Genomic DNA, 15,319 nt, shown 5'->3' with positions numbered 1-15,319 from the left:
TCCTTGTGACTTTTTCCTTTTTTTAAAACCTGTAATATCAAATAAACTATTGACCTATAGTCTCATACACATTTACTCATTTTACATAGCACCCACTGCCAAAACACTTAGTTTCTTTATAGTTAACATATAAAATGGTGTGACTTTCATAAAATACACAACTGATTGAGAAGCATAGGTTTCGGTGGGTGGAGTAAAGGTTATTTTTAGAGTTCATTGAAATGTTTGTCTACCAGGGTAGTCTTGGAGTCTACATCATAGATCAGATTGGTAGCCTGAGACCTCTACAATTCATAGGTTTTAAATGCTTCGGCTACAGGGTGTAAATGAAATCTTGGACAAACCTTTCCTTCTTTTTGTTCTTTAGTTTATTCTTTTGAATAAGTAGAAGATAACATCTTTCATGAAATCCTTTTGGGAAATCCTACCTTGTTAGAGTGTGTGACCATTTGGATAGGCTAGTTTGAAATCAGAACTAGTTTACTCTAAGGCCTATTACTTACAAATATGTCCTTTATCCAGGTGCCTATACATGTAATTCTATATGAAATTTTATTTTAGGGTATTTCCCTATTAAGATACAGACATTTCTGGGAAAGATAAATTAATTCATATTAAAGTTTTGGTGTGATGGGAATGGGGAGCCACCTGAGAACAGTAGATGCTTGGTCATAGAAAAAGAAGCTAGAAATGAAAGGAAGGAGGAGCACTAGATTCTTTTCAGTTTTTCTGAGGCTCTGATCTGAAATTTACTTTTTTAACAGCAAGCCCTTCTAGAATACAAGTTAATATTCTAAATACAGTTATAGGAGAAAAGTCTAAAATACTTTGCTTAAACTTTTGTTCAAGAGTCCATAAGCATTTTTGAAATAGTTATTTACATGTGTGTTTATTAAAGAGTGTTCTGATCATTGATGAAAGAATTTCTGCTACTTAGTTTAGTGTACCTTATTTTATATTCCTAATGTACACTTTGAATCTTTTCTAAGTATAACTTTTCTTTAAATTACATCTAATGCTAACTCTTTGTTAATTGAGACTAATCATAGTATCAGAAGCTTAATTGTTCTATCCTCTTACTCGTAACTGAAACCCTTTTATAACATCTGACAAATGGTTCATACAGCCTCTACTTGAATATTTCTAGTTACAGAGATATATATAAAGTGATTATTTCATTTTGTTTTTAGGCAGCTCTAATTCTTGAGAAATTCTTATATCCAGTTGAATTCTTTTTTCCTATAAATTCTATGATCTTAGTTCTGCTCTTGGAAGCCACAAAAACAATTTTAATCCCTTCTTTCACTTGATAGCCTTTCAAATGTTTGAAGATATTTGGCAGATCTTATCTTTTCTTTCTCTACAACATCGCTTGCATGCCATCTCTTCTCCTCCCTCACATAGTATCATTCTCCACCCCCAACCTAGGCTATTACATAGCCGCCTCTTTGGACTCTATATCTCAGGTCTGTCCCTACCAATCTATCTTCCATACAACTTACCGAAGTGACTTTTCCTCAAGCTCAGTTCTGATCATATTCTACTTGTGATAAACTCCAGTGGCTTCTTATTATCTCTAGAGTCAAATGTAAGCTCCTTTGCTAAGTATTTAAAACTTTTCATAACCTTTAAAGCTCTTCACAATCTCCTTCCTACTTTTTCATTTTTCTTATATTTTGCTCCTCTGTTTACTTTTAGGCAACTAGGGTATATATAGTGGATAGAATGCCTGGCCTGAAGTCAGGAAGATTCATTTTCTTGGGTTTAGATCTGGCCTTAGATACTTCCTAGCCTTTGTGATCCTTTGCAAATCACTTAACCTTGTGTGTCTCAAATCCTCTATAAAATGATTGGAGAAGGAAATGACAAATGGGAAAACCCCAAATGGGGTCATAGACAAACATGAATGAAATGTCTCAACAACAACAGAGTGTATCTTGTGATCCAGCTATCCTGACCTACCTCCTCATCCCTGCCTCTTGGAATCTTTGATTTCCTTTAAAGCCCAGCTCAAGCTAAATCATGAAATCTTTTCTGACCTCCCCATCTGCTAATGCCCTTCATCCCCAAATTACCTTGTATTCATGTTGTATCTATTCTGCAAGTGTGGACATGTTATTTTCCGGATAGAATGTAAGCTTGTTGAGGTCAAGGGGTCCCTAGCCCCTTGTACAGGTGCCTGGAACATGGGAGGCACTTAGGACATGCTTGTTGATTGATTCATCCTTTGTAGTCTAAAGAGGAATATCTTTGACAGAGAAGATGAAACCCAACTAGGACAATAAGTCCATTTTATCTCGGGCATCTATTCATTTACTCAGTTCTAAAGAACAGGTTTTTCCCTTCCTTGTGCTGTTAAACATAGTTTAAAGCCATACTTTCCTCTTGTTTTTGCAAGTCTTATGTCATTTCTGGGCTTTAATTTTCTTGCTAATTATTTTTGATTATATGTCATTCTCATTCCCACTACACAATATTCCATCTTCTGCCTCTGGGACTTTACCCTAATGGTTTTCCATATTTGAAATGCTTGCCCTCCTCACCTTTCTTGGAATCCCTTACTCCCTTCAGAGCTCTGTTTATATGCCACCTCATGAATGAGGCATTTTCTGAGCCCCTCCTTTGTCATAGTAGGTGCTTAATAGTTGCTTTTTTGGTCTAGATATTTGTTCTCCCTCTGCTTTCAGTTTGGAGGCATTTTAAATTCCCAAATCTCTGTCTAAACATTCATCACCAGCCTTAATGAAATTTATTACATTCCAAGTCAAAAGCTCATCATTTCAGTATCTTAATGTATGCAAAAAACTAAAATCCATTCTTTCTCCAGGCAACATTCTACCCATTAGTTAAAATTAGCGGAGTTTTCCTTTTAAATTTTCCTTTCCTATTCAAAACAATTACTTAACCCAGTAAAATTATATGCAGTGTTTAATATAGAAAATATATTTAAATAAAATAGGCTGTGATCTGTTTGTTTTTAGGTTTATTTTGAAGCATTCGATAGTTATTCATATGAAAACATTTTATGTATACTGTACTTAAATAATGCTGTTATCATTTTATAAATCAATTTTAACTCTTGTTTTCCAGTTGAAGCTTTATATCAAACTACTTATCCAGAATACCTTGAGTACATTTATTTGGTGGCTCCAATATCTCTTATGATGTTAAACCCTATAGGGTTTATCTTCTGTGAAATCCAAAAAAGCAAAGAGAATCATGATACATCTCAAAACAAAGTAAAAATAGTTGGACTTGGACTTCTACATGTGTTGCAGAACCCAATTGTATTTATGGTCTTCATTGGAATTGCCTTCAATCTTATTCTTGGCCAGAAGGTTCCAGTTTACTTGGAAAAATTTTTGGATGGACTTGGGAGTTCTTTTTCTGGCTCAGCCCTATTTTATCTTGGTCTCACAATGGTGGGACAAATAAAGAAACTGAAGAAATCTGCATTTGTTGCAATAATCCTGCTCATCACAGCTAAACTGTAAGTTTGTTTGTTTAATGTGGAGTCTGTACTTTGTGGAAGCTTTAATGCATTAGAAGAGCTGTGGGGAAAGCTTTAGCCGTGCTTGTGGACCAAGTCTTCAAGCTGCTGGCAACTTATGCTTAAATGCATCAGAATTGTGTCCCTGCTTGGTAAGATACTTTTAATGAAAAGAAAATGTATTTTTTCTAGAAAATTACTTCCTCAATTTCATTTTCATCCATTATTCTTTTGCATTTCATTGAATGAAGATAAAAATCCCCTTGGTTTCACTTCTTACAAGCTTTTTATTTCATTCTCTTTAGCACAGTACAGTTTGCTTTAGTTTTTCCCCCAGGTGTTTTGCACAAATTTCATATTTTGAGATATCTTGAAACCTTGAAATGCAAGGAATTTTCTGATTTGGAGGAAGGCCCAGATCTGTTGTGGAACTTCAAACAATAATGTAGATGAGAAACTCTTCGAAGAGACTTGCTTATGGTCTTATATACATAGATGTATATATAAAATTTATATCAGTCAGATCTGTCTGGTTCCAAGATAGGCCCCCTTGTCCACCTTGCCACAGTGCTTCTCTAATTAGAAAAATTTAATTTAAATGGAATTTGTTTTGTGGTTTTAAAAAAAGAAAATAATTGTTTAAGTTTGAGGCAAATTATCTATCACTTGGTGTATATCTAAAAAAAGTTCATAGCTCCTTAGTAAATTTTTTTTAGTTTATTATCTGTGGAATTGTAATTCATTCTAATTGTTTTGTTGAAAGGTTAGACAGAGTAGCTTGAGACACATGGATAATGTAGAGTATTTTTATTTTAATATTTTTGACTCATTAAGTGAATATAACTATAATATAATTTGACTTATAACCAGTTTCATATAATATAGTGAAAATTTAGGAAGTCATATGATAAGTATACTCTTATTAAGGAAAATACTTTTTAGCATTGCTATAGTATAATAATTACTGCTCTAAAAGTAGTAGTGTTATTAGCCATCTTTTCATGTAAAATAGAGCTATTCTTCCCTTCAACTTATGATTCAGATTTTTTAAAAATCTGTTTTCTTACTTAATTTTGCTTCTTATTTTTTCTTCGCAAAGTAAAATCTAGAAGTATCATATAATCTCTTAAATTTTCTAATAGAGAGAATTTTTCTGGAAAAGGATAATTGCATTTGGGCTAACAAGCAAAAGGTTTTTTTAATCTCTTAAAATGTGAAGAGGCATCATTGTTTAATAGCAGGTTTATTGGACTGAAATTCAGGAACCCTAGTGTGATTATTTACTGCCTATATAACTTTGGGGAAGATCACTTAATCTTCTGTTTTTTTTTCCCACACTCACAAAATAAGGAGTGAAACTAGATGAATTCAGTAGTTCCTTCTAGCCCTTACAGTTAAAGAATCTATTTTTAAGCCAAATTTGGATCAAAAGATCTTGTTTTTAGAAATTCTCTAACATACACACACAATTTGTTTTTTCCAAAACTGGAGTTAATTGTAAGGATTTTTTAAACTTAATGACTAAATGACTATCCATGTTTTTCTATAATTAATGTCATCTTAATATGTTTCTAACAACCTACCGAATTTTATTAAAGGGTTTGATTTTCCCAGAAGGGATTTCAATAATTTCCCCCAAAATTTCTTGTTAGCTTTCATCCTGTTAGCATTTCTTAAACATTTGATAGACCAAAAGAATAGGGAAATTTAGGATTAAAAGGAATTGTTATTGAGATGTTATCAAAGCTTTTGCCTAAAATTTTTTACCAACTTAATTAAATACTTAAAGGACTTGTAATGAATTAAGTTAAAAATAAAGTCAGAATCTTTTGTTTTTTAAGTGACCTTAGGATTCATGCTTTTTGCTTGCAACAAAATACAACCAGGTGTCCATACTCAAAATATGCACATTTTCCCATATATAAGGGTATACTCATTTGCAAGAGAGGTAGTAAACAAAATGTTTGGATTCATGGAAATAGTTCCTAATTAGAAAAATAGAGAACACAGGTGAAATAGGAACTAATACTTTTTATTGCAACATGAATAACTTATTGTCTTTTCAGCCTTGTGATGCCACTTCTGTGTAGAGCAATGGTCGAGCTCTTGGACAAGACCAGTGGTTTAATGAACCATACTAGCTTATCCAATTATGCATTTTTATATGGAGTCTTTCCAGTAGCACCAGGAGTGGCTATCTTTGCAACACAGTTCAACATGGAAGTAGAGATTGTATGTATAAAACTATTTGCTTTATGATAGTGGAGTAGTTTTTATATTGTAGAAATCAACATTATTTTCATGATTGTGTATACAGTGGTGTCAAACTTGAATAGAAACAGATCCCTGTCAGCTGCATATTGATTTAGAAAATCACAAATTAACATCATCTATATTCTATTGTATTTTTGTTTTGTCAAACATTTTCCGATTACATTTTAATCTGGTAGGGGCAGCGCTCAGGATTGGCCTTAAACTTTGACACTTCTGGCTTAACATTATATGCTGATATGGCAAGTAGGTAGACCTATCAAGTCTATATGTGCATTCATTATATATTCTGAAATAATATTTTTTCCTTTCTATGTATGGAAAAGGAACATTGTTAGATACTTTATATTTATTCAGGTTCTTTCTTGAATTTTGTTTCTACCTTATTAATATTGAATTTTTGATTATTGCACTTAAATACATTATAGGAAAGAAAAATTTCAATGTTTAAGACATCCATTCCATAGACATAGATAATGTATGTGGAAGTACTTTATAACTATAAAGTACAGTGTAAATGTAAATTATGACCACTGTGATTGTTTACTAGAGGCAAAAATCTTAAATTCAATATAACACAATAAATCTGCTTAATGCTGTTCTAATATTCATTTATTATCATGATCTCAAGTAATGTGCATAACCTGTCACCTTCTAAAACATTGGTCAAAATTTTTTTGAAGTATGATAAATGAACAAGACACTCTAAAGAAATAAAACAGATGCTATTCTTGACAATCAAGTATTAGAGACATCCTTTTTTTTTAAACATTCTTCATCAAAAGGTAATTTTCCTTTTAAAATCATGATGCCTAAAGTCCATATTTCAATTACCATATAAGTTCCTACACTATTCAGAATAGTAGCAATCAACAGTGAAATTTTATACTATTTATTTAGTATAGATAAAGTTAAGTAATAAAGATTGCAGGAAAGAACTGTAGAAAACCAGTTTATCTAGTACCTTTTCAAGGAGACTGAAAAGATTATTGAATTAGTATCTGCATTCTACATTTTAAAAAATTTGACATTTGTTTTAGATGACCTTTAGTATACTCTGGAAACAAGTTTGCTTTGGTTATTTAAGCAGAATTGTAAATCTTTTCCCATCTGGATTTCTATTTTCAGATAACCTCAGGAATGGTGATAAGCACTTTTGTGTCAGCACCAATCATGTATGTTTCTGCATGGTTACTGACCATTCCCTCTATGGATCCAAAACCCATGGCATATGCCATTCAGAATGTTAGCTTTGATATAAGTATTGTCAGTTTGGTCTCTTTGGTAAGTAATAAAGTAAAAATGAAGTGGCAAACATAAAATAATGTTAAAGGTTACTTTAGTATAGAAAGGAATCAGGAATTTTTAAAACAGGTTTTTGTTTTTGTTTTCTTGCAAGGCAACAGATTTACTTACAACAAAGACCTGGTTTTCAATCCAATTTGACTATTTATAGTCTGATCTTGGGCATCTCACATTATCCTTCAGGTTTCACTTTCCTTCTGTCTAAAAAAGGAGGGGTTGTTCTTACATCTTTTCCAGTTTTAAATTCTTTGATCTTGGAGTGAGACTTTAAAATATGTAGTATTAAGGGCAGTTAGGTGGTTCAGTGGATTGAAAGCCAGTCCTAAAGAGAGGAGGTCCTGGGTTCAAATTTGGCCTCAGTCACTGTGTGAACCTGAGCAAGTCTCTTAATCTCCATTGCCTAGCCCTTACCACTTGCAGTATCTAAGGGTCTTGGAACCAATAAACAGTATTGATTCTAAGAGGGAAGGTAAGAGTTTTTTTAAAAAATAAAAATAAAATCTATAGTAGCTTAGAAAAGCCAACTCTCTGCTTCCTGGGCACTATGTTCCAAACAAATTATAAATTTTCAAAGCTAAACTCAACTATAAAGGTCCTTAATTTTGTTCAAATTCCTCATCTTAATTTGCTGTGAGTTTTGAGATATGCTTTTACATTGGATGACATTAACTAAAATTAGATGACTGAATATTGTAAAGTATTTCAGATTGTTGATCAAATTGGTTATTGAAATTCAGAACATGTAAAAAGCACTGAGTAGGCTAATTTTAAAAAATCTTGGAAAGAACTATATAGGATAATGAACAGTAGAATAAGTAGAACTAAGAGAACATCATATGCAGCTACAGATCTAATACTTGAGGAATAAATTGTTAATGTTATGTTCAGAGAATGAATTGAAAAATGGAAACATTAAAGACAATTTATGTATGCATATATGTGTCTTGGATGATGTCTTCTGTGATGTAGGGACATGAGGGAGGGACTGAGACCCTTGAAAATAAAGTCTTTCCAGAGCATGTGACAAACATCTCTAGAAAAAGAAAGACGTATTCATAAATCATAATATCCTGATTTTAAATACCCAGTAAAGGAGAAGGGAGGAATCTGTTGTTTTGGCAACAGAGAAATATAGTTAACAAAATGTTGAACTTTCTCTTTTTGCCATTTTGAGGATTTTAGAATCTGAACTGAGTCTTAGGGTTAGATACAATATGGATAGTATTGCCATTTGCTTAGTAGTGAAGGAACAAACTCTCAGAAGATTTAATTGTAGGCTGTGTAAAGAGATGGACTAAGGGACTATAACAGTGATGACGAACCTTTTAGAGATGGAATGCTGGACTCTGTCTCCACACACCCCCCCAGACCATGCCCATCCCTACCCCCCCAGTGACCATGTGCCATGCCCTCCCCTGACTGAGTGCTGGGTGCACCCACACACACACACACACACACACACACACACACTCCACATAGAGGAGGGAGAAAGTGCTCCCATTAGGCTGCTGGACAGATGGTCAGGGATGTGAAAAAATGTCCTCAGGCTCAGTGGAGACAGGGAGGGGAGCAGCTCTGCCTGAGTCCCTCTGCCTTTCTAGTAACGAACTGGGATGTTGGGGGGGACTGACATATGTATCCACAGAGAGTTCTCTGTGTGCCATTTTTCACTATCACTGGACTAGAGTTTTATTCATTCCATATATAAAGCATGGAGGAATATTAAGTTTAAGGCTTAGTGCTATATATTTCTAGATATGCATGTACATATAACCTTAAGGGTTAATTTGGGTACCTGACAAGCCCAAAGAGTAAAAGTAGAAAATGAGAGACTTAACAAGATATGTACTGGCTCTGATCAACCTATAGCCACTTAACTAATACATGATTTGACAGCACAAAGTGTCTCCCTACTTATTTTCTGCCCACCAAAAATTGAAGCATAGGAATAACCCCCAAATGTCTGGACTTCTGTTTGGCCTAGCAATATAAGGGAGAATTTCAGGTAAAAACATATCATTCCTCTGGTTTTTAATTTTGCTTTAGATGCTGATATTTTACTCAAATGAAATAAAATAGATTATTTAAAGAAGGAATTTTAAAAATAGCTAACTAATACAAGTTACTAGATAAATACTCAGTTGAAACCATGTGAAAACATGAATAAGTTAACTCCTTTATCTTTCAGATCTGGTCTCTTGCTGTTCTACTTCTGAGCAAGAAATATAAACAGCTTCCTCATATGCTAACAACTAATTTACTCATTGCCCAGGTTAGTAAATTTATAGGTTTTTAGAATTAAATATTATTATTCCTTTAGAAGGAAGAATATTTGCCTTGTTATATTTTTCAAGATCTTTCTAAAAAACTCACCAAATTATAAGTTAGTTATAATTTATATTAATCTGATATGAAATATTTCAATAATTCTGGAATATTTTGAAATCAGGCAAAATCCTCTAATGGTTTGCATATTATGAAAGTCAATGCAGCTTGGCACTCTAGGTGGTAAAGCAGCAACTGTTGCCCCTAGCTCTTTGCTAACCTTTTTCCAAACATGAAGTTGTCTATAGACAGCAAATAAACGTCAGAAGAGCCAGATTCTTATAGCTTGTGTTATACTGAGGTTTCAGAGGTGGTTTTCTTGAAAGGAGAGTGTGCCTTTCAAGAAAGATCTCTTCATAGAAGTAGTATGGCCCCTGGGATCTAGTGTTCTCAGGTAGCCTTTCACTGTGTGACTCTGTTCTGCCATTATGCATGACCCTAAAAAGTCTTGGTACCAGACTCTGCTCTGAGCTGCCTGAGTTCTTGGGTAAGAGAACAGTGAAGAGTTTGGGAGAAAATGAATCTGTATCACAAGATCAGTGACTGCTGTACCTTTATAATACTCTTAGACATGCTTGGATTAAAAGTCATAGTGACTCAACAGTGTGATCATTATGTTTTATGGCATGTGAAATAATTAAATTGCTAAAAGCAGAACTTTTAAATGATCACTTTCTAGTTGAATCTTTGTTTTGTTCCAAATTATAGCTTAAAAGAATATGAACACTTTCTTTATAGAGTTTTTTTAGTGTTATTTGGAAGACTGCTAGAAAAAAAGTTGATAGTTTAAAACAGTATCACTCTAAGTTTTTATTGAGCATGCTATTGATTTAATAGATCTTTATCACACTCTTCAGCAGTGAAGGCAAACCTTTTAGAAAAGTTTAGAGACAATGGGCCGTGCCCCCTCCCCTGACTGTGTGCTGTGCCCCACCCCCCAGACTGCATTCAATGCCCTGTTCCCAAGCAAGGGGACTGCTACAGAGTGGCCCAAGAAGATTAATAGGATGGGGAATATGGGGGAACAGTAGAGGGAGGTGGCTTCTTATTACAATGCAGGGTATGTGTCCTAGTCAAGTCCAGTTCAAATGCAGCCCTAGCCAGCCTCTGCTGGACTTTATGGAAGAGATGTAACCTCAGAGCCTTTTAGGCTGATTACATTCACATCACAATAGGGCCCCCAAACTCACCAAAGTTGTGACTGCCATGCTAGGAGTGGGGCTGCCTATTGGGCCGTGACCCATGTCGGGGTAGGAGCAGGGGGCAAAAGGTATGCAGTTAGCCTCTGGGGGGGAAGGAGAGGAAGAGTAACTGGTGGGGAAGGAAGGAAGAAAGTGAAAATCTTTCAGGGGGTGAGGCTGGGCCAATGGTGGGAGAGGAGACCCCCCTGCTGCCCCTACTCCCACACAGGGGAGGGAGAAAGGGAGGGGAGTGGCCCAAGTATTCTGCTCAGAGGAGGGAGTAAGCACAGTTAGGGGGAGGCACAGTGGAGAGAAGGAAGGGAGCAACTCTGCCAGGGACAGTGCATGTGCCCAGAGTCTCTGTGTGCCATCTTTGGCATTTGTTTCATAGATTCACCATTACATCTCTACAGCATACTGAAATTTACTTATAAATGATAGTTTTAGTCAATATTCAGTAGTAATTAAAAGTAAATGTGTAGGGGAAGTAGCTAGGTGGCTCAGTGAATTGAAAGCCAGGTCTAGAGATGAGAGGTCCTGGGTTCAAATGTGGCCTTCCTAGCTGTGTGACCCTGGACAGGTCACTTAACCACCATGGCCCAGCCCTTACCATTCTTTTGTTTACCATTCTTTTGTCTTAGAACCAATACACAGGATTGATTCTAAGTCAGAAGGTAAAAGGTTTTTAAAAAGTAAATATTTCTAAAATGACCTTTGCAGCTAAAGAAACTTGCATAGGCATGACTGACATAATAGATACTTGTTCTTTTATATTAACATGTTACATTTTTCTTTACTTAAGACTAAAATTTTTTAAATAAATCTTTGTCCACAGTCTATTGTTTGTGCTGGAATGATGATGTGGAATTTTGTTAAAGAGAAAAATTTTGTTGGACAAATTCTGGTGTTTGTTCTGTTATATAGTTCTCTGTATAGCACCTACTTATGGACAGGTGAGTTGGAATATGAAAGTTGTATGCTTTTTGAATGAATGAGTGAATAAAAAGCATTTGCTTAGCATTTACTATATGCTAAGTACTGCATTCTGTTATGGGAATACAAATACAATAGTGGAAACTGTCCTTGCCCTGCTTTCAGTGTACTTAGATTCAGGGAAGTTGTGGCCAATGAGTGTTTTTTTTTTTTTTAATTTACAAGGGTGAGAAGTGGAGTTATGGGAGAGTAGCTTTGGCAATATTGATTTTATCAGTAGTTTCTAGTTCCAGAACTAGGAAACAGCTGATGAGGGGTGAGAGTGCCAGTGAGAAGATGACAGCAGGTAAAGTGAGGCATGTGGAACCTCCCTCCTAGAGATACTGGCTACATGAGAACTGCTACAATCAGGAGTTAGCAAGGAACTAGAAGAGAAAGAAGGAAAGAAAAAGGAGTGAAACTAATTCATTGAGACTGATTTTTTGAACGAGATTAACAAACTGCCTATTAAATTATTTCCAAAGGAGTAATAACAAAACAGTTTGACCAAGGTGAATTTTTTAAACCTGAGAGGTCATCTAGTACAATCAAGTCATTTTACAAATGACACTGCTTAGGTTTATATTAAGTGACTTAATCTATTTAAAAGTTTTCTTCACTTGAATTATATTCAGAAGGAAAAAAATCTGCTAACTGATCATCTGTTTGCATAAAACACAGAATTTTGGGAAGATTCTCTGGTCCTTAGTTTCTTCATCTGAAAAATGAGAGGTTTGTACATAATGATCTGTCGGGTTCCCTCCAGCTCTCAGTGCTAACTCTGAGTTGACCACCTAGAGCTTGTAAACAAATAAAGAAATCTCTGGGCCATCATTCTGAGCTGAAGATCCAAACTTTAATTGTGGAAATTAAAGCTCTAGGTCTCATCATACCCAGCCTGTGGGAAAGACATCATATAGATGTTCAATAGTATGTTTCATAGATTTTTGACAGTTAATTACCATAAGTCATTAATAAGTCAGAAGATACATGATATGTTAAGAAATATACTATAATATTTGTTATGAAGGGTATGTAACATTTGATACAAGATCATAAGGTCCTGTGCAAGGTTAAGAGAAGAAATTTTAATTATTCCTTCAGAACTATCATACTACTTCTGGCAGTGTCAAAGCAACCTTTCTTGGCCATAATACTCTGGAGAGCCTGTAGTTTGCATAAAAAAAAAAAATAAGATCAAACAATACCTGGATATGCCAACATCGTTGGCATCCAGTAGGAGCTCTTAATCTAGTTAGTTGCTATAATATTCTAATATACCAAACTATATCCATTCTAATATTATGGTTAATATTTTATTATAACTAATATCTTATACATAGTTAATGTAATAACTGGGTCTCACTCTAAAAATTATAATTGCAATTACTAATCTAAAGATTCTATATGATCACTTGGTTCATGATCAATAATATAAAGGTAATGAAAACAATTTTCCTTTCAGTTAGCAAAGTTGAAACTATCCTTAGACAAAAATACAAAATAGGCAAAGTTTATATTTAGTACCTTCTCCTAGAAACACTTGAATTTTTATAAGAAATTCTGAAGATATAAAATGGGAGTTAATTGGGTTTTTTAGTATTGTGTAAGTAAGGCTGGATTTGGAGTCAGAAGACTATTTCAAATAATGCCAGCTCTCTATTACTACTTGTATGACTTTGGGCAAGTCACTTAACTCTTTTAGCCGTTAGTTTCCCCCTCTGGGTAATGAGAAAGCTGAACTAAATGACCTCTAGGTCTCCTTAAGCTCAAGTTTATACTCCTAATAATTTGAGGGAAGTTGACTACAAGGTCTACTTTAAGTCCTAGGAGATCATTCTGTGACCATGAAGCCATAGAATGCCTTTGCGAGGTAAGTGAGAGTGTATTCTTAGGATACTCCCTTCCCTTTTACTTTCTCTCATTCCATTACTGGAATTATGCTTCTGCTGGTGGACTTCCCAGGGGCTAAGGAGTAACATGTAAACAGTTATCAACACTCCCCTTCCCCAACCCCTGCACATTAGGGCAGAACAAATGATATTTGGTGTACCACCTCTGAAAGATTGCTGATCTTTGATCAGCTTCATCTCTGGTGCAAACTCTTGAGTTTTCCTAAAATAATCTGAATCCCTCTATAGAGGATGACAAACTACACACCAAGGCCAGAAAGACTGCCCATACTTGCCAAAAGCAGCACTAGAAATTTTTTAGGATTTAGATTTTCTAGATCTGAACAGGGTATGAAATACATATCTTGACGACCAAAAGGTACCAAATCTACCTAAACCAAAAATCTCTTTCATACTACCTCTGGTTAGTGTCCCCCCAGGATGACAGGGCATCACCATTTCTGGTGACTTCAAATGACATGATTTCAAAGGCAAGGTTATTAGAAAGAAATCCTAGTTAAAAGCTCCTTAAATTTTTATTATGACCTTTTTGGATTTCAAAACCCCATCACTTTCCTCAGTAATATTATTTAATTTTTAGTGGCAATTTTTTTATGTACTGAAAGTTGTCAAAAAGCAGAATGCTAAAGTGGAGGCTTGTTTTACCGCTTACTACTTGCTCTTGGTTTAACTGAAAAGTGATTTTAATCAGTATTTATACTGACTTTGTTTTTATAGTAATTACCACATAGTTGACAAGTTTTATTTCTTTAAAATTCTTGTTCGTAGGACTTCTATCAATTTCTTTATTTCTGTTGAAGAAGAAAGAGACAATACAGATTCCTGTAGGAATTATCATTATATCTGGATGGGGGTGAGTTGGTAGCTTTTTTTCCACTTAATAACTCTTCACGTATACAATAGCTATTCATTTTCTTTTTTCTTTCTTTCGTTAATTAATTTAGAATATTTTTCCATGGTTACGTGATTCATAATCTTTCTCTTCCCTCCTCCCTCACCCCTCCCATAGCCAACAAGAAATTCTACTGGATTTTACATGTATCATTGACAAGACCTATTTCCATATTATTAATATTTGCAATAAAGTGATCATTTCAAGTCTACTACAATTGCTATTCAGATGCCTCTTTTCTATCTCTCTCCTCTCTCCCCTTGGTCTTGCAGTATTCCTGCCCTTCTCGTGGGTGTTCTTTTGATAGCTGGAAAACATAATGGTGATAGCATTGACTCTGCCTTTTTTTATGGGAAAGATCAGGTAAGAAGTGTTTAAGAAAAGTTTTTTGTGTCTTATTGAACATCTTCCAATTTAAAGTTGAAAACTTCATACAACTTGAGGAGAGAAGACTTGGGTTCAGATATCACTTGAAACGTGATATCTGTGTCTCCCTGGGCAAGTCACCTAACTCTCTGAGCCTCAATTTCTTCATCTGTAAAATGAGGAAACTGCATATAGTAGCCTCTAACGATCTTTCCAGTTCTTGGTTTTTCATCATCTAAGCCTTAATGTTGATAGCATTTAATATAAACAGCCTTAGCCATCACAAATGAATTAAGTAAATTATACTTAAACTAGCACCATTCACTTAGGTAAATCAAAACAAATGTCACGAATACTTTGCATTTGTATAATTGTTTTTAGAAGTTCTCCAGTGCTTAAACAATTATTTAACTCTCTTAGGTAGGTAAGATTCGTTATGATTTGTGTAAACTATCTAGTGGGTCAACCATAATAAAGGCAAGTTCTTGACTCTTAGTCATTTTTAGGTGATAATTTAAAGGATAGACATTTTTAGAAGAGAAAGATGCTTGAAAGCTGAGAAATATAGGATACATGTACAAGTAGCCATGGAAGATCATATAAG

At 34.7% G+C, this 15,319-nt stretch overlaps 1 protein-coding gene across 8 annotated transcripts in view; it reads left to right on the top strand.

Moving 5' to 3' along the window:
- Nucleotides 1-15,319, top strand: part of GPR155 (G protein-coupled receptor 155) — a 52,695-nt gene that overhangs the window by 12,624 nt on the left and 24,752 nt on the right. For all 8 annotated transcript variants that reach the window (XM_007494402.3, XM_016433712.2, XM_016433713.2 and 5 more), the window contains 7 exons: nt 3,091-3,490; nt 5,557-5,722; nt 6,890-7,045; nt 9,255-9,338; nt 11,408-11,525; nt 14,226-14,310; nt 14,622-14,712. In XM_007494402.3, the coding sequence (XP_007494464.2) occupies nt 3,091-3,490; nt 5,557-5,722; nt 6,890-7,045; nt 9,255-9,338; nt 11,408-11,525; nt 14,226-14,310; nt 14,622-14,712 (1,100 nt within the window). The remainder of the gene's footprint in view (nt 1-3,090; nt 3,491-5,556; nt 5,723-6,889; nt 7,046-9,254; nt 9,339-11,407; nt 11,526-14,225; nt 14,311-14,621; nt 14,713-15,319) is intronic.

The sequence above is a fragment of the Monodelphis domestica genome, chromosome 4, assembly GCF_027887165.1.
Source record: "Monodelphis domestica isolate mMonDom1 chromosome 4, mMonDom1.pri, whole genome shotgun sequence".
NCBI lineage: Eukaryota > Metazoa > Chordata > Mammalia > Didelphimorphia > Didelphidae > Monodelphis > Monodelphis domestica.
Note: the sequence above shows the minus strand (reverse complement) of the source record. Positions and strands in the feature narration are given on the sequence as shown.